The sequence below is a fragment of the Cardiocondyla obscurior genome, linkage group LG01, assembly GCF_019399895.1.
Source record: "Cardiocondyla obscurior isolate alpha-2009 linkage group LG01, Cobs3.1, whole genome shotgun sequence".
Lineage (NCBI taxonomy): Eukaryota > Metazoa > Arthropoda > Insecta > Hymenoptera > Formicidae > Cardiocondyla > Cardiocondyla obscurior.
The window spans coordinates 2,924,265-2,942,904 of record NC_091864.1 but is presented as its reverse complement, the minus strand read 5'-3'; the positions used below and the strand labels follow the sequence as shown (position 1 = coordinate 2,942,904).

The 18,640-nt window shown below is 44.8% G+C and overlaps 1 protein-coding gene across 3 annotated transcripts in view; it reads right to left on the bottom strand.

Annotated features, from left to right (window-relative positions):
- Positions 1-669: 669 nt before the first annotated feature.
- LOC139103975 (uncharacterized) overlaps positions 670-18,640 on the bottom strand; it is a 139,079-nt gene continuing 121,108 nt past the window's right edge. For all 3 annotated transcript variants that reach the window (XM_070659185.1, XM_070659194.1, XM_070659176.1), the window contains 2 exons: positions 10,189-10,251; positions 670-6,222 (listed from right to left, as the gene is read on the bottom strand). In XM_070659185.1, coding sequence (XP_070515286.1) covers positions 6,131-6,222; positions 10,189-10,251 — 155 coding nt within the window. In that variant the 3' untranslated portion in view covers positions 670-6,130. The remainder of the gene's footprint in view (positions 6,223-10,188; positions 10,252-18,640) is intronic.

The following is an 18,640-nucleotide window of genomic DNA, read 5'->3' as shown; positions in this document are numbered from 1 at the left end:
GTAAACCAGAAAATACTTTTTTCGTGAACGGTCGCGTTAAGTGTTTCCTCGTAGAGTTTCGCAGTTCGTAAATTCGTTCGACTAGCAGCCTTCCTTCCTATCGATGGAACGTTGCTTTTGGCAGTTCGGCGCCGGCGAGGCAGAGCGCCCGATCGAACACGTCGACCGTAACATTATAATTAAACGTTATCGTAGCGATAGATGTGCGCCATACGTGATGTAATTTTACACAGAGTTACACCGTAATCTAAATAGGCGAGACAAGTTACGAGAGCACGTATAATACAATATATATATATGTATATACATATAAATTTTATATTAACGTGCGTGTCCGTTATGTCGAGTGTACGCCGTAATCTGCGTATGTAAGTGTAAATGTGTACGTGCCGAATCTGAAAATTTTATATAACATAACGAGGACGCGCGAAGGTCTCCCCGAGCCGCATCGCGCACACGTACGGTTGCGATAATTGCGCAATTGCAACCTGTTGCAAGACATATAATCTCTTCTTGCCGCGACGTCACTTCGAGGCGGCCACCTCTCTCGATCGCCTGCCCGTTTTAGTCCGGCCGTCGAGGAATCGTCGAAGCGACTCGGCATCTTCTTCGGCCGTCGATTTCGCGGCGATCAAATTGGAGATGCGTTTTGTTAACGGTCGGCTCGTATTTATTTTTTATTTTTTTTTAATCCACCGAATCTTCACGACTCTCGCTCGACATCTCGCGTTCGTGGTTTCGACGGAAAATGTAAGTTTCGGAATATTGACTTTGGATACGCCGCATCGTTTTCAGGTGCCGTAGGTTTCGAAGATCGCGGGTTCGAACGAACGAGATATCAATCTTACGACGCTTAACGTCCCCGACCGAAGACTTTTTAATTTACTTTCGACTGATAAGAACTTGAACGAAGTTCGATTGCCACGTACGTTTCTCTCGTGGCTGGCTCTGGTAAATATCGCGAGATCGTTACACATTCGTATTAACGAGAGTTTGTAAATCTCGCGGAAAATATCGCGGCAACGTGCACCGTTGCTTGACGAACGGCCGGGACATTTTTCGCGTCGAGATCGATGTCGATATTCGAATTTAGGGAATCATCTCCGACGTGATATCAGCGCGGTCGATCTTCGCTAAGGATGGGATTAAGTTGAATTTTTTTATTTAATTAAAACCGCATTCGGTAAATTAAAATAATTCTCAAACCTTGAAGCCTACGATAAAGTATCGCTTGTAAAAATTTAATTTTAATACTATTATTTAGACCCGCTCGGAAAGTAAAATCGTTTGCTTTTTGCGACATAATTTTCAACACGCGCCCTTGCAGATAAATTACGTCGACAGGTTCGAATCTATTCACGAAGCACGTAATCCCATCCTAATCCTCGCGTATAAGGCATACGGTTTGGTACTTAGCTACTACTTCTCTATTATTTTACACGCAAAGCCCGAATACTTTTTTTTTTGTCTTTCCCTTTTTTTTTTTTTTTTTTTCCTCCTCGAAGGATCTTAATCAGTTAAACTGTCCATGTCCGCGTGAAAATTCCGTTCGATTCCACGCCCGTCGAAAGCTGTAGCTTCTCCGCTGAACGGCCGACGTTTCCGGACTTGCTCGCCGTCGTGACGTGACGTGAAATAAGTAACGACGAGGAATGATGACCGCCGTGACGAAACGACTACTCGACGCCGAGAGAGTTCTCCGAGCGAAGGCGAAGCGGCGGTTTCGTCACGTCGCGACATTAGTCATCGCATTGTAATTCGCTTGTCACTCGAATCCTAGTCTGTTACATCGGCGAAGAACCGCGAGCCGCGGTCGCATACGCGCTGCGGGACAAAATCGCACGCAAATCGCCAACTGATAACGCACCGCCGCGTAAGTACAGCGAGGACATTTTGCGCGAGCGACAGCTGGAAGAATTTCGTTATCAATTTATTTATAAACGAACGTAAACGTTCGCGTAACTTTACGCACGTAATTTTTGTAAAATTACATACGTGATTTTTTTATTTTATTTAATAATGAAATTCTTGCAAGCAGTTAATTGCGCGAGGCGCGCTGAATTTTTCGCGGTGCAATTTCACGTCTATGTGAATTGGGCAATTTACGCGTAACTTGATTCTTGCCTTACGCCTTTTGCAATTCGTATCATTTTCACGCGCGGTGAACTTTTACGGCCCCTTTGATTTCGTCGCTTGGCTTGATCGAGTCCGGTTTAGGGATCGGGAGGTTAATTTAATCGGGAAGCGCTCCCCGTTTCGCCAAGGATCCACGTCGTAATCTCGCCGATTGTCGGTCCCGCGACCTCAATTTAAAGGCCGCACTCGTCAAACAGCGTCTCGCAGATGACACCGGATCTCCCGTAAAGGGTGGAGAAATGCACGCGACGTGTTCTCAACGACTGGTTTTACCTATGCGCGGCACGTCGCGTTAATGGTGCCGTATTCTAAGTTTCCCCGATGAGCTCATGGCACGTGGCTTAATCAGAGATAAACAGCGCGAGGAGTTTGATACGAAAATCAAACAGCTCTTTACAGACATCCTTGAAACACTAGAAATTCTTTTCCTTAACATTTCTTTTCTAAAACTTTCTATCGTGTGCGTTTTATTAATTATTCTTTTTTTTTTTTTTTCTTTTAATTTCTGATTGAAGTAACGATTAGAAATTATTTAAGGTTTATTAAAAATCGGTTAAGAGTACTTTCAATTTTGATTGTCCAGTTTCTTAAATTACGACGCGTATGTACCTCTTCACCGTCGCCTTGATCGACTTTAATTCGACCTGATCTGACCTGCGAGACGCGGTAAATTTACGTGTAAATTCTTTTACGCGTTAACGGTTGTACCCTGTCGTGGCAGATGCTCCGTAAATGCCCAGTGTCCTTTGTCGTACGAGGAAAGCCCGTCCCGTCACCGTTGTACTCGGCGTCGAGGATGAAATTCCGCCGGTCGGCCGAGATTTAATCCAAGAGAAAAAGCGTCGCGCGGAAGCACCCTCTATTATTATTATTTTTTTTTTTTCCACTCCTCCCCTTTCAGCGCGGAAAGCGGAGGACGGAATACATATCGGTGACGTGTCGAGCAGAAGAGCTTGAGAACAACGACCGTTCGTTTCGTAGAAATCGCTTTGCAGTTCCGAGAGCCTGCCATTACGGTCCGACTGGCTCTGGTGACAATACAGAAGTAATAAAGTGGAACACCTTTAGTAAGATAAATTATATTTCTCAAGCGTCTGTCAAATCGTCTAACATTCAACGAGCAATCGGGAGCGTCGGAGGCAACAGGATACACTTGACGTGGGCTCTTCAACTAAACGCCGCCGAAACGCGTCAGCGTATCCCGAGACGGTGGAAGCAGCGTTATCCTTCGCGCGCGACGCCGAGTATCCTTTTGCCTCCGAGATGTCCTTTCCCACTGAGACTTATTTCCACATTCAAGTATCGTTATTTGCGGAAAGTGAAAAGAAAGGAAAAAAAAAAAATATATATATATATATGTATATATAAAAAGAAATAAAATAAAAAGAAGTAGAAAGAGCGGGACCGCTCGTTCGCAAATGTCAAAGTCTTCGAGGTGAGATAACGCAAGTCTCCCGTTCACTTTCGATATGAACGCCGTGAATCCGCGAGAATAGTGAAACCGATGGGCGGGGGAACAGTTTATAATACAAATATACGAGGAAAGACGCCGATCGCGAAAGGTTCGTCAGTGGCCTCCTCCATCCCGCGGGCCACCCTCGAAGCCACTCGAGCTGGGGATCGGGAAGGGGGGGGGGTTGGTTGGGGGAGGATTGGGTCTTTGGCATTTCGACCGACGGCTAAGTATCCGCACGTCGGACGTCCGAGGGGATGAGGGTGACTGCCACACCGACCTTAAAGACTCTATTTAAATATAATACGTACGATCGTTCGCCGACCGTCGCCGGGTTTCTCTTCGTTACAATTACCGGCTACGACCGCAAGTGAATTGCATATATTATTGGCAATAATTGTTAATCAATAATGTTTATATTCATCTTAGCGTAAACGCGTGTCGGAGTGAACGTGCGGGGGTGTGTGTGTGTATATGTGCGCCTGCACGCACGCATCTATTACGCGCGGTCGTCCCATTAATAATAATTAACATTACAACGTGTTAATGATCCTATCAACTTACAGTCGTATCAGTAATAATGCGCGGTTCACTCTCATTTTTTTTTTTTTTTTTTCGCGTTCTCGTTCGCATTCGCGCCCGGTCCATATCCCTCTCTTACATCCACGCACTTCCGGTACGGTCATACACGCGCAAATCGTCAACGCATGCACGCACACACTCGCCGAGTATTACTCGAGCATATACTCCGCATAATTTAATCGTTTATTGTTGCCGTTCTATTTCTCGTTTCGTCTCTACGTACGCGGGGGAGGGTTTCTTAATTACAAAAGGATGCGGGACGAGGGAATTCAATTGCGAAAGGCGACGCGATCTTCGCCAATCGCGACACCCAAGTGTCGCACTTCAACGTCTCGCAGTGACGGTAAAAAATTTTTATTCCAATCGATAAAGACTCGTCGTTTATCAAAAATGTTCGAGAGACAAAAGTATTAAAAGCTTCGAGGGTTCGGATTCCCTTAGAAAATTAATTCTATAGTTTCCCTCGTGGAAAGCGATCTACGTCGTAAAAAAAAGATTACGCGAGCGAATCGCTCACTGTAACAGGCGGAAAATCGCACGGACATCGTTCTCTGTAAAAAGAACTTCACCGAGTTCGCACGAGTGATAACAGCTGCGAGAATCGCGACAAATAAAAAAATAATAACGATCGCATTATTAATTATGCGAATATATAAAGCGTGTGATTTTATTAAAAAAAAATCACCCGGCCATTTTGCGTTAATAGAATTAATTGAATTCTTGCTGCTGTCACTTGTGTAAACCCAGGAAATATTTTACATCGCCTGAAGTGCAATTCTATGTCTGTTACGGTAATTTACAAGTAATTGTTTTCGGGGGATCGATAAGATGAACTCGTCAATTAACGAAAAAAAAGAAATCCTTCGGGGTGTCTCCTCGCCACGGTTAGCGCGGCTCTCTTTAGATAACACGCGTGATAACACGTGGCGAGAAAACTCTGCAGCGTGACAGACAGCGTGAAGAAGTGTTTCGATGCGAACTTTTGCTACAGACCGCGACGCAATCCCCTGCGAAAATTAATTAGGATTCTACGGCGTTGCGCAAAGTCGTCGAGTCGATTAAAATTTATTTCCTCGTTTTAATAAGAGTTAATCCGCTCCGTCATTTCGTATCCTCGACTGCGGAAATTATTGAGAACTTCCTTCCTCGACAGCTTTTACCCGGAATATACTTAACGATCGAACCGATAAACTTGTCGATTTAAACGATCGAACCGTAGGACTTTCGCGCGAAATACCGAATGATAAACTGGAACCGAATAACGCACAGTAACTCACCCTATTATTGCGGCGCACGTGAAAAATCATTGCCGGCTGGCCTTGTCTGAAAGGAACCAAAAAAGGGATAGACCTTGTTTCAATGCCGTCAAGGCCGGATACAAAAAGATGAGTTATATCATTATAATCCTATGTACATACAACAAATACGGAGTTAATTCTTTTTTTTTTTCTTTTTTTTTCTTCTCTTTTCTCTTTTTAAAGGTACAAGATATAACGTAAGGAATAATCTTTCGCAAGTCTATGCTTCGTGTGCCTGTACGAGTACGAACTTAAAGTCTTGGAAGATTATTACAAAATCATATACAGAATATTTTACTTCGTAACGATGCGGAGGGTTCGTGCCAACGAAAAAGGTAGTCGGTCAGATTTAGAAACAAAACAAAAAAATAAAAAAAAAAACACAAAACAAGACGAAAAAAAAATGGGAGAAGAATGAAGGGCGGAGGAAGAGAACACGCGTGAAATTCCGCGCGCGGGATGAAGTGCGCAAAGGGAGGTGAGAGAAAGAGAGAGAGAGAGAGGATGGCCGCGGTCGATATACGCGTGTAAATCGGGGTTACTGGACGATACAGCAGCAGGGGTTGCTCGCGAGGGTCGTGGTAGCCGCGATGCCGCTCCGCTGCCGTTGCCGCGTCTGCCTGTACCGCTGATGATGGCCCGTCACCCTCGCGCACCTGGGCTATTGGTTCTCCAGCGAGTAATGGCGCGACCGCTTCCAGAAGCCCTTGAAGAAACCCTTCTTCTTGGGCGCGTCGCCGCCGTCCGCGCACCCTGGAACAGGAAAGCCTCCCCCGTTTAGCGCGTACAAGATTCACCCCCCCCGGGCCGGTTCAGCGAGCCGGCTACAGCCCGAGTGGCCGAGTGCCACACTCACGAGGCTCGTTGATTTATGTTAGGTACTCGCTCGCCCACACTTTTCCCTCCTCGAGCGATACAAATCTACGCGCGGTCACCGGACCCGGTGGGTCAATTCGGAGTTGTTCGCGTAAGCCTGATGCAAATTGCCTGGGATAATTTATCTTTTTGGGGGAATATAATTTTGTTGACTTAGAAAGGACGCGAATCGGCCCGATAAGTAAATCGTTATTCGATAGATAAACCGGCTCTCGCTTATCTTTGTTAATACGATACGTCCCGTACGTATCGAGGTTTATCTCGGGGCTTTTGACTCGAGTGCAATATTTATGACGAGTGCTCTTATTGCTCGAGTGTAATCGATTGTTGGGTTTTTTCATTATTTTACAATTTTTTTTTTTAACTTATTTAATTTTACGATTTATTTTGCCACATTTCTTCGCGCGGATACTTGAGATGGGAAGGGAAAAAAATTATTTTTAATAGAATCGCGGGATTAGATTCCTCGACGGGCACGCGTATCAAAGTAGCCGAAACCGGAGGCGCGGATTCATCACTCGACGATTCGTTTCCAACCATATCGCGAGATATGGGTCACGCAGTCGATGTACGCTCGAAAGTACATCGCTGCATTGCTTTGCGGTTTCGTTACCGTTGCCGGATCCGTTGGGGAACACGCTTTTACACGGCTGACAATCAATTTGCCGGCGCGTTAACCATCGGACGAAAGTCGTTGTTCTCGAGACGACGTGGACTATGTCGGTGTATTGATTTCGAGTGTCGTACAAGCCGGACAGCTCCCAAATTAATTGACTTGACGAAATAAAATGTACGAATTTGTTTTAAGTTTAATACGCCGTTCCTTTTTCATTTTTTATTTTTTTTTTCCCCTTTTTTAAGTGTTACCCGTGACAACGAATCAATACTTTCCCAGCTGTGCCAGCAATTAGTAGACACCATGTTATGGGGGTCGCTTTCTACGTGCACTCATGCGCGCGCTTTACATTTCGCGCACGCATCCGCCGCGTAATTGACGAGGCATGTTGATTTTTCAACGTATTTTCACATGCAAGGAACGTTTAATTTCGCAAGCGCAACGGAATCTCCGGCGTTGCCCGGCGTCGATCTGAACCAGAACGGATAAAGTCCCGAGGGAAAATTCCTCAAAGAAAAACATAAAAATCAAAAATTTCATCGAAACGCAAAGAAACGTGTGTACAATATTATAACGTAACGTCAACTCGCTATTCTATTTCGATCGAGCAAAAAGAAACGTAGCACGTTGCTTCTCGACTCCGGTAAGACCGACCGTGCGAGCGGGACTTGAGATTTTCTTCAATTTTCCGCCAAGTGTTTCGCGAAAGTCGAGACGAGGATTGACCCGCGATCGAGGGTCGCGAAGGGTCACGTCGTGAAACAGAGAGGAAACGAGAGGAGAGAGTAATGGAGAGTGACGTGTTGTGGAGCGTCGGGCCAATGAACGACCGAGAGATGGAAGGAAGGAAGGAAGGAAGATGGGGCCCTGCCGTGGAGGAGAGCCGGTGCGTGCGGATCAATACCGATAGTGTATACCTATAGGACGTGGAGACGCAGGGCGCTCTTGGGTGTGTCCGATCTCTCGCGCGCAGTATCCCGAAGTTACACGCCGTGCGTGGTACTCGGCCTGTACCTCAGGACTTTACCGGGACCGTTTCCTTGCCCGTGGTCGATTCCTTTAAAAGGACATCGAACCCTGGCGTCCGTTAAACCCCCGACGTTGAGACTCCCTCCCCTGCGTCACCCACTTCGCCAAGTCGTTCTCGCGTCAGCTGATATAGCCTCTGCGTTCCAAGCGCCGAGCGGCGAGATCATCGCGGGGAACTCGGTTACGAAAGATTGAAAAAGGGTCACGCTTTGGATGCGAAGATGAAAACCCAGTCTCGCTTTGAATAGAAACGAATTTCGCACGCCGCGCTCAATCGTTCGGCGTTGGTAAACCTTTTTTTTTTTTTTTTTTTTAAGAGTTTAAGATTCGCAATATCGTTTTTTTTATTTTCTCACGTTACGTTTCTTTTTTCTTTTTTTTTTAATTTGTTATTTTATTTTATAAGAAATTTAGATGATCGATTTCCTCGTCGGTTTCGAAACTTTAACGGCGACATTTTTATAGGTCCAATTCTTGTAGGTAGATCTAAACGGTATACGGAATGACTTGCTATTATTGGACGCGACCCAAAGCGGTCAAGCTATTAATATTTTCTTACTTGTAAATCCCCGTTTCACACACGCCATTCAAGAACAACGTACGGAAAAATTGAATTTAAGAAAACCTCGTGGTCTTCAGGAAAGTATCGGGTTTCAAGTTAATCTCGAACTTAATTTACGCGAAGAAATTCCGGGACGTGATTGTCATCCGACAATGAGCTATCGCAGTTAGGCTTATCGATAAGATATACCGAACGTGCAAGTAGTATTAATTTCGTATCTAATTAAAGTCTGTGCGTGCAATAAAAAAAAAAGAAAAAAAAAATATAAAAAAAAGAGAAAAAAAGAAGATAAATATCTAAAATAAATTTTTAATAACAACGCGGATGGAAAGCAATTTTTCTTTTTGTTCACGAGTTCAGTAATTATTTCTGCCTGTACTTTACGGTGACAAACGAAGTTATCGGTAATCTCTTTATGATTAGAGTCGCTAACGATCGGGAGGTGATCCCCGGGCTCTCTCAGAATGCCTCGATGGGGCCCGGTGTAACTTTATGCACATTAAAAAGCAGGCCTTCCTACTCGGATAAGCACACGTTCCCGAAAATAGCCGGCGAATATTATTAGACGCGTTAGATCCACGGCGGAGGAGACGGAGAAGCAGGCGCGCCGAGAGGGCCGCGATATTTTGGAGCGCACCATGATCCTATAGTTATTCCACACCGCGATGCGCACTAAATTCGGTTACGGATGAAATATAAAGGAGAGTTGTACGATTACATCGATGAAACGGGAGAGCTCTTTCCTTGCCTCTTTCCCTGGCGACGAAATTCGGGACGAAATGCATTTATGTCGAAATATAAAATCGCAAGCTAAAGTGCTCTCCTCGAATTTCTAGGGAGGAAACAATTATTTTTTCGCAGTCTCTTTTTTTTTATACATAATATATATCACGTACGATTTTGAATTTCAAAGTCCTCGTTACGTAATAATGTAAAAGAAATTTCACAGTTGAAGACCATTTTTATAAATTTTTTAAAGGAGTCTGTTGTGAAGATTTAAATTCGCGAAGCTTTGCGTTACGCAATACAGATTTATCTGATAATTGAGATTATTAATGACATCGGAATAATTAATTCTTCCTCATTATACAATTCATGTTCTATAAGTGTCGGCGTTAAGCCTCGTTAAGACGATCGCGGTGTCAAATTCGCAGCGCGATGGCTCGTTACATTGTCCCTCCGACTGAGCGGATTGTATGACACCAAGGGATTGCATTTCCAGAGGGCTGACACGTTCGGCTATTTTCGAATTCAGACTCCACTGCCGAAAAGTGAGAAACGGAGGAAAAAGAAAGAGAGACACAGAGCGGGCCTGGCAAATAAAAAGCAGTCGAAATATTGCTCACGAGGACCAAAATAAATTGGGCTGACAACTTATTTTCTCGCGCGACGCACCGCGTGTCGCTGCGATTCTTTAACACCGAGATTAGGAACTTGTTAAGCTCTAGAAACAAATCCACTGGAGACACTCCGAGTTCCCGTTTCTCTCGGGATAAATCGAATTAAATTAATACCGACGGTATCGCGCCGACGAAATAATTTTTCTTTTTTAATTTAATAATTCTAAGAGATTGAAAGTTATTAATATTGCATTTGAAAACTATCCGACGCAAAAAAAATGATTGTGGCAACTTACCGGCGTAAGGACCAGAGGGTGAGCTGTTATCTTTGTTACCCTTTCCGTCTTTGCTACCGCTTCCTGTAACAGAGAGAAAGTAATGCGAAATTAAAACGGGATCACAAAACTACAGCGGTAAAAAAATTTGTATTTATATGTGCATATACTAATCTAATAATTATCATGCTACATGAGAGCATGTTCTACAATAGAAATAAAAAAAAAAAAAAAGAGATAGTAGCAGTAGTTTTCATATCGAATCATTTAGACTATTTAGAGCATGCATTAATGCTCAAATTAATTTTTTTTTTTTTACCGTTACGAACGAGAGTTATTCAGATAGCAGGTACAAAAAATCATGCAAAGCCGTCCACGTCAAATGGAGGCGCATTCCGCTGTATCAGTAGTTATAAAAAAAAAAAGCATAGTAATCGAAGTTAAATGAGTTAATAACGCAAGTTTATGAGTTTTTCAATAATGAGCGCGAGGGTCAGACGAGTCAGTTGAGAAGATAAGGAGATGCATTACGTCAATTATAATTCGGAATGGAACGGTTATTCCGTTCGCAGCGGTAGTACAATATCTCCATTCTAGAGTAGCAGAATTCTTTTTTAATTTTTCGCTCGATTTGTACTTCCATTTGCTGACTTTCGAGAAAGCGTCTGCGAATAAAAATTATAAAACGACAAATAATTAAGTTTGCCGGAACAATACGTTATTTTAAAGAACAAAATTTTCGTGCGTATATTTATGAATCTAATTTATTACACATTTAATTATAAGCATATTTCGAACAGCACAGATTTGGTTTATTTCCTCTGCCGTTCTAAACGAGGTCGAAAAAGTGGCACGCATCGATTTTCATCACAATTCGATGGCCGAATATACGACTTCCTCGGCAGAGAAGGAGGAAATCTCAATGGTATTCTTAAGCATGCCAATGGAAGTATTAACCGAATGTCAGGTGACACGGAAGGCCGATTAAGAAAGCGAAGAGCGCGATTGGTGGACGCGGAATTTTTTTTTTTTTTTTTCCTTGGAATAAATCGTAGAGTCAGTCGTGTAACTCGGTCAGTCGGAAATGAAATCCACGAGGCACGAACAGAAGTCTACAATTCCGATGTCATCCGTCTTCTCTCGTCGAACAATCGACACATCGTGCGAGATTCTGCAAATCGTTCGGCTAATCGTTTACGCTTTAGAAACGCGCTCGCCGTAATCCCACCGGTCCAGAAATAAAACTGTTTAAAAACGCTCTCGAAGCTTATCTCTCTAATTGCGATCTCAATAACTCGCAATTAAGAGCGATTTTCTTTTCTACGATTTATCCGCATGGCATTGGGAGTTTTCTATAATTACGCTCGTAACGATTGCAAAAAACGACGTTAGCGCGTTTACGCTTTCGTATTCTCCGACCGTGAACTTACCACTTTTAAATGCGTTTTCCCGATTTCGCTGATTTTACGAGAATACACGCGGGGGCTTTGTTATACCGAGAGTGAGTTAGCTGGAATATTTCGCGGACGCAAGTGGGACAGCTGTCCAAGGACGACGTTCCAAGTTTGCGCGATTTTTTCATTCGAATTCAAGACACGAGTTCATTGAAAGAGAGAAAAAAGAAAAAAAAAAGAAAAAGAAACAACGACGAGGAGGTGACGATAATACGCGAAGAGGAGGACGCGAGGGAGAGGAAGACGAGGACGTTGAGAAAAGAGACACGGCCCCCATACCTGGGGAATAGGAACGCAAGTAGTAAACTGGTTGCAGAACGGATTGCCGTTCGGGGTATATCAGTCGAGCCGTGTGTGTGTCGATCCGTCCTTAAGGGGCCCTAACCTACACGAAAGCGTGACCTTTTCAGGTTCTACCCCGACCCTGCGCCGACATTTCTCGTTGCCGAGGTACGAGAGTAACAAGTTCATCGACCCCGGGTTTCTCGGCGACACCTCGTGCACGCGCGTCATTTATTTTCTTCGGCTTCGGATAATGAAAGCCAGAGGAATACCAAGTCGGAAGAAAATGATAAAAACCAGTGGGGCGGGCGTATGTTTTTAGTTGGGCGATCTCGGTAGGTATCTAGGCGCGTTTCACTGTAGGTTATCGTGCCATTAGCACGAAAGAATGATCTGACGGCGGAGAATCGTCTACAGAGCTGGGTATGAGAATAGACCGGGGATAGATATCATTTCATACTCCCAGCTAACACCGTGCCGATGTTTACGTCTCCTCGAAATCGGATCCGCCGAGATGTATTTCGCTAACTGCATTTAGAAACGAAACGTTTGAGCGTCGAGACTCGGAGTCTCCAAACCGCAAAGAAATTATAAGACGCCCGGTAAATCTGTTGCGTTCAAGGTTTGCGGATCTACGTCCGTCTGACGCGTGATAAGTGTTACATTGTCGTAACGGGGATACTTTTGCGTAACAGTTTGCAACTAGATGAAGTTCTATTACGAGTTGATTAGACTAGCGGAGGTTCGATGAACGATTTTTAATTTTTTTTTTTTTTTTTTTTTTTTTATCGAATCTATTTTAACGATTTGGCGAACACCTCTTGTTCGGTTACGGAAATTAAATAATTTTTTTTTTGTCACACCGAGACATTATGCACCAGACGCTTGATTGGCCAAGCGTGACGAGATAGTTCGTCGGCAACTTGTTGGTGGTACGGTATCAGCTGCAGTTTTGCAAGGCTACCTCGCCGGGGGTTGGAAATAGTGAGAGTGGTCGAGGACAATGACGCGTGTGCCTCTGCGTTCGCTCGTCCGGGGAAAAGGGGGGTTGCCGGTTGACGACGGTGGTGGTGGTAATGATGGTGGAGGCAATGGTGGTGGTTGTTCACCCTCTGAATAAATCAATAAGTCCAGCCGATGCACGCTCTTCAACAGAAACGCAATCGGAATACAAATTTCGAGTTGACGGTTTTAAAAATAAAAAAAAAAAATTAACAAGCGCTCGTCCTTTGTCTAAACACGCTCCAAGATTGATTCTAGAAAGCTAAAGTATTATATACTGTAATATACAAATGAAACACGCTGGGGAAATATCGGAACGCGGGTAAAGAACGGTGCGCTGAAGAGATCGCTCCCTTTTTTTTTCTCTCTTTTTTTTTTAAAGTTCGTCGAGGGAGGGATTGAAAGTCGGACAATACGCGCCGCGAGCGGAGTCGTTTCCGCAACATGTTGGGCCCAACTGACGTTCGAAGAATTCTGGTGACTTGTCCGCGTTATCTTTCTCGTTCTACCAGAGGCGAGGCAGAGTGCGACGACATGAAATGGAACGCATGTGCGAAGACGTAGCTACGTTAAACGGAGGTTTCACGTAATCTTTTTTAAGTACACGTGTTACGGCTCGGGCGATGCCGTGCGTATCGATTCCGATATAAATACTCTTTATGAATAAAATAGCGCGCTCGCCCGCAATTTCCGGACCCGCGAGGAGAGACGCACGCGCGCCTACGTCTTCGGATTCTTAAAGATCGCGACTTCTTTAACGGACGGAAAAGGACAATAACGCGCCGCGACATTTCGGCATTGCTCGTCAGGATGGAAGGAAGTAGGTTTTTCTTTTTTTTTTTTTCCTTTTTTCTTTTTTCTTTCCTTTCCTGTCGCTGATAGCGGCGTAACTGTTGTTCGTACGATGCGTAGCAATTGCGCGATATCACCGCGCGCATATCTACGTCGGGGAAAACGCCGGAGGTGGAAAAGGCACGATCCCTGATTATCGCGGTCAAGTTGCGGCAGCTGTCGACGACGCGTGGGATGCCCTTAAAATTTGCTCTATTTATAGGACGCACCACTTCACGGCGGCGACAAAACTTGTTGAAAGCGAGATCGTCATCGCGACGCGATCGAAACAGGAATTCAGTAGACACCAGCGGCGAAACGAACGCGTCTAGCGGCAGGAATTAAAAAGAGCGCCTGAGAAATCAAGATCAAGCGATCAGATCCTGGGGAGGTTCAAGGCTGAATTTGAGAGTAAAAAATTTTTAACATAACATTATTCTCTGAAAACTCAGAATTCAATAAATTCAAGAGCGCTCTATGAATATTTCTTTTTTTTTTTTTTTTAATATTCTATTTTTTCTTTTTTGTCTTAAATTCTTTTTGATATCTCTTTAATATAAAATTATTTTAATAACGTATGTTCATACATATATCGATGTTTAAATTATCGTTCTACGAAACGGTATTTTTCATAATAATATTGACTTTGATTAAAAAAAAAAACGTACATTGTCTTAAAAATTTTACATGTACGTGACATGTGAGTTATGAGATCCGACAAGTGTTTTAATTAGCCGACACAAATATATCGCTCGCTTTCCCACAGGGACCGCCAACAACTTCCACCGAAAGTGTGCGGCCCTTACATGTTAAATTAGTTCATTCTCAAGATTAATATGAACTTTCCAATCAACGAGCATTATCAACTTTTGTTCTCGTTATCGCGCCGTCGCTTTTTCGCATTAACGAACCGTAAATGTTTAAAAAAAAAAGAAATAAAAATAAATTGAAAGCTCAGCGCTACAGTTATTCTTCGTTAAGTCATCTTAAGTCAGACTTAAAGGTGAATCGAATAAAATAAGCGAAAGAAAAAAAAAGAAAAAAAAAAAGAAAAAGAAAATACTTAGTTCGTTGCAATTGTTCAATGACGACCGGCTTTTCATTGTGAGAACACGCTTTTTTCCCGAAGTCCCATTTACTTTTTATTAAGTTTCTCACTTTATTGAGGGTATCCACCGCGTTACGGGGAGTTATAAATAATGTAACAGGCCGCTTACGAGGCCGCGAAGCTAATCCCGGCGAGCCAAATTTCCCGACCGTGTAATTACACGCGGCAATTACGGACGCGTTACTTTCCAATCGAAAGTAAAGATGTTTAGATAAGATGATACACGAGCTGGGCGAATCCGTTCAGACATCAGACCGTGGACGACGATGAATGTTAACAACCGATCGCCGACACGTTCGATATCACGTTGTTAAAATAAAAGAGACGAGATTCTTTTATTAACTCGTCCTTGACGAGGAGCTTTTTCGGGACGTCGCGGGAGTTGAAGAAAGCACTTCGCAACCGATCGGCTTATTTTAATTACCGAGAACGTAACGTGAGAGTTCTAATCTGTAGCGAGATGCAGATTGAGCGCGGATATATCGCGCTGACGTCGTTGAAGCCCTTCTTATCTTTCGCGGACGAAGCAAAAATTGAAGTGCCTGCGGGGGTAAAATTCAAATATGACAGCTTTAACGAAGGATGAACGTAAGATGTAGTTTTCCGAATAATTATTGAAAGGATATTTATTTCGTGCGATAAAGAATGACCGCAGTAACGGTAATACTTCAATTAAAAAAAAAAGAGATAAATTAATTAAAATTAAGAAAAAAGAAGAGAGAGGAAAAAATCAAGTTAAAACGAAATAAGTCGACTCGATCGAGATGAACGTACGATGATTGAATCACCGCGACTATTCTCCGATAAATCATCGATAATGACCGCGCGTCTTGCAAAACGCCGCTGTCGTTCCTCGAGCCGGAGAAGAGTCTCGACCTAGCTGAATCGACGAAATACAAAGCCGAGAGAAATCGGTGGCTTTAACGGTACGTCGACTTCGGCCGGATCGGTGGCGGCCCGAAGAGCCGTCTCCTCTATTTGTTTCTACCAAGAAGCGCGGCCGCCTGAGCGCCTTCTTTAACGGCTCTCGAACGTTATCCACCTGCGACCGTGAAAACTGAGAGCTCATCGTTCGCATGACTAACGGGGCACGTGCAGGGGACTGCCGTGTCTCACGCGAGCGTGAACGCGTCGCGATATTAATGGGACGAGATACGTCAGCCACGGCGAGGAACGCGCCTCGGACTTTCGAACGGTCAAGAACGACCTTGCCTCGCCTCTCTGGAAACCTAATCATTCCCGATGTCTGACGGAGATTATTCCAAAACAAAGGTCCCCAGAGTAAGTCCACCCGAAGACGGGAGGACGGTTGGTACAGTTTTTCGAGAAAGGCACGATGGAAGCGGACACCGTCTCCGGGTGCAGGGGGCGGCGTTCGCTCCCCCCGCGGGGGTTGGTAGACGGACCAGCAGACGGGAGTAACGATTGCCACCACTACCTCTCGCCGACGAGAGGGATGCTCGCAACCTCCCCTCGGCGAGCCTGTTCACCTACCAACATCCACCGCCTACTACTAACCAGTCGGAAAACATCCCCCGGACGGATGGTCATTCCCTGCGAGAGCCGCGAGGGTGACTAAGTTTCATAATGCGGCAGGTGCCAGCCACATTTGCCTCCTTCGTTACCGCAGATGCCTAATTCAGCCCGGTTTCTTTTTTTTTTTCAGGCGCTCTAACGTTTTTTATTCAATCCGGGTGGGTGTATCATCTTTGATTTTCTTGGTTTCTCGCAAGATGCATCGAGAGACGATTGCTCCCGCCGAGTAAAAATATCTGATCGAAGTTACTTTTACCGAATCTATTCTGACTGCCTGTGGTCGAGACTTCGAAGATGTTTAGCTCGATATATTATCGGTCGCCTTATACTGAATTTCTACGTTTCTTAAATTATTACGTAGCACGTCAGCCCCGAAGACCAAGCTCGCGCACGCATAGCTCCATCGGTTCGTTCTCTTTAAAAATGCGCTCTCGCGGGAAATCAATAGGGCCGAGAAAATCCAACATTCGCGGAAAGAGATCAATACGCCGCGGCAGTGATCGACTTGAGAACGAACGTCGCCTTAATCCTCTCTCTCTCGAGCCCGTCCGGAAGTTGTCCTCCGATGTTTTGCTGCGAAAAGTCAACGATTAACCGTCTTTCCGACGGGAGCAATCACTCGTAGAAACAACGATTCACACGTGACGGAAGGTGGGTATGACCGTCACCGTATGTTCCTTCGCTTATTCAAGTAAAACAAACGCGAGAGCAGTCTCCTACAAAGTCCGCTTCGATGACGAAATAGTTAATAATAAAAAGACGAATAAACGAGCGCTTACCCATTCGAAATTTAATGAGCAGATATGAGACAGAAATTCACGCGCGAGGGGAGGGAGAAAACCGGACGAAATTAATAATTCGACGGCGAGCTGATCAAGAGGAACGGTGGAGGCTTCCGTCGAAAAAAGAGCGCGCCGCACGATGTCGCGAATGCATTAAATCGCATGTTATCGCTAACGGTTATTTATAGAGCGCAGTGTCGATACGCGAAGAAAAGAAGTCCCTCGTCGGCGAGCGGATAGATGCGAAAACAATCAATCGAGGCGAAATTAAGTGTTCGCCGAGGGAAAAAAAAACTGACCAAAGAGAGTCTGATCCGGGACGCTTGAAGGGGAAGTCGGAACGATACGAAAGGCTACGTTGAACCAAAGAGCAACCGAAAGACGAGCTTAAACTCGGACGGAATTGTTTCGGCTCTGTTCCACCGGTCCAGGAACAAAAATCGATTCACGTACCTACTAGTCTTAGAGATTTGTCAAACCGCGCCAATCGAGCCGCGGATTTCCCACCCACAATTCCCCCTTAAGTCCGAAAAGCACGACTTGCGGCGCGAGTCTGAAAATTTGACGAGGTATATAGATGAAGAGTCGTCGCGCTGGCGCACCAGGCGGCCGAATCGGCGGACGCGGAAACATTCGCGGATGAACCTTCCGTCGGACGAATCAATAACGGGAGCCCTCGGGTGTGAAGGAGACACCTCCGGAGCGGCGACGGCGGACCCGCTCGCTCGCCCGCTTGCGCGGGGATGTCCCACGCACGATATGGTGCACCTTCCGCGCGACTCCCACCCCCCGCGCACGTCCACCCGGGCACGTAAGTGTGCCTTGTTTCGGTCACAGGTAGCCGCGGACCTCCCCGACTATCGTTTACTAATTTTCGGCATGTTTTTTTGCGCTCATCGGCGCACTTGTGTCACATGATGCGCTTGAGCGCGTACGATTACCGATGGAACGATCGGCAGATATCTTTAACGTTTGCGAAAAGGAAGAAAAAAAAAAAAAAAAGAATGATTAGCCGCCCGAATAAACGTCCCCGAATGAATTCTCGAAGGAGGATATGGAAGCTTTGAAACTGAATTAAATAAATTAAATAAAAGTTTGTGGAGCTGACTGGCTTTTTGTAATCGAGGGAATGCGAAAAGAAGGGTGTCGCTTTTATCAGTTACGTTACTGATAAGGACAGAGGGACAGGGGACGGTTTGCAACGTGTAACATGGCCGAGGCCTTGTCTCTTCCTCCCTCTTGCCGCCCTCTCTACCGCGCGGACGAGCTTTCAAGGTCGGTTACATTCAACTGGAAAGTCACTCGTCGAAGAGCTGTTAGGTAGCGCCACGTTACGGCGTTGGCGAAGCACGTGGTGCGATAAAACTTGTGTAAATGTTGCAAAGGAAACCTCCAATGATGCAATTTATTACGAAGTGTTAAAATTCTTCTAGCTCTTTGCCCAATAAAACTGTTTAAATTTAATATGCATAATTTGA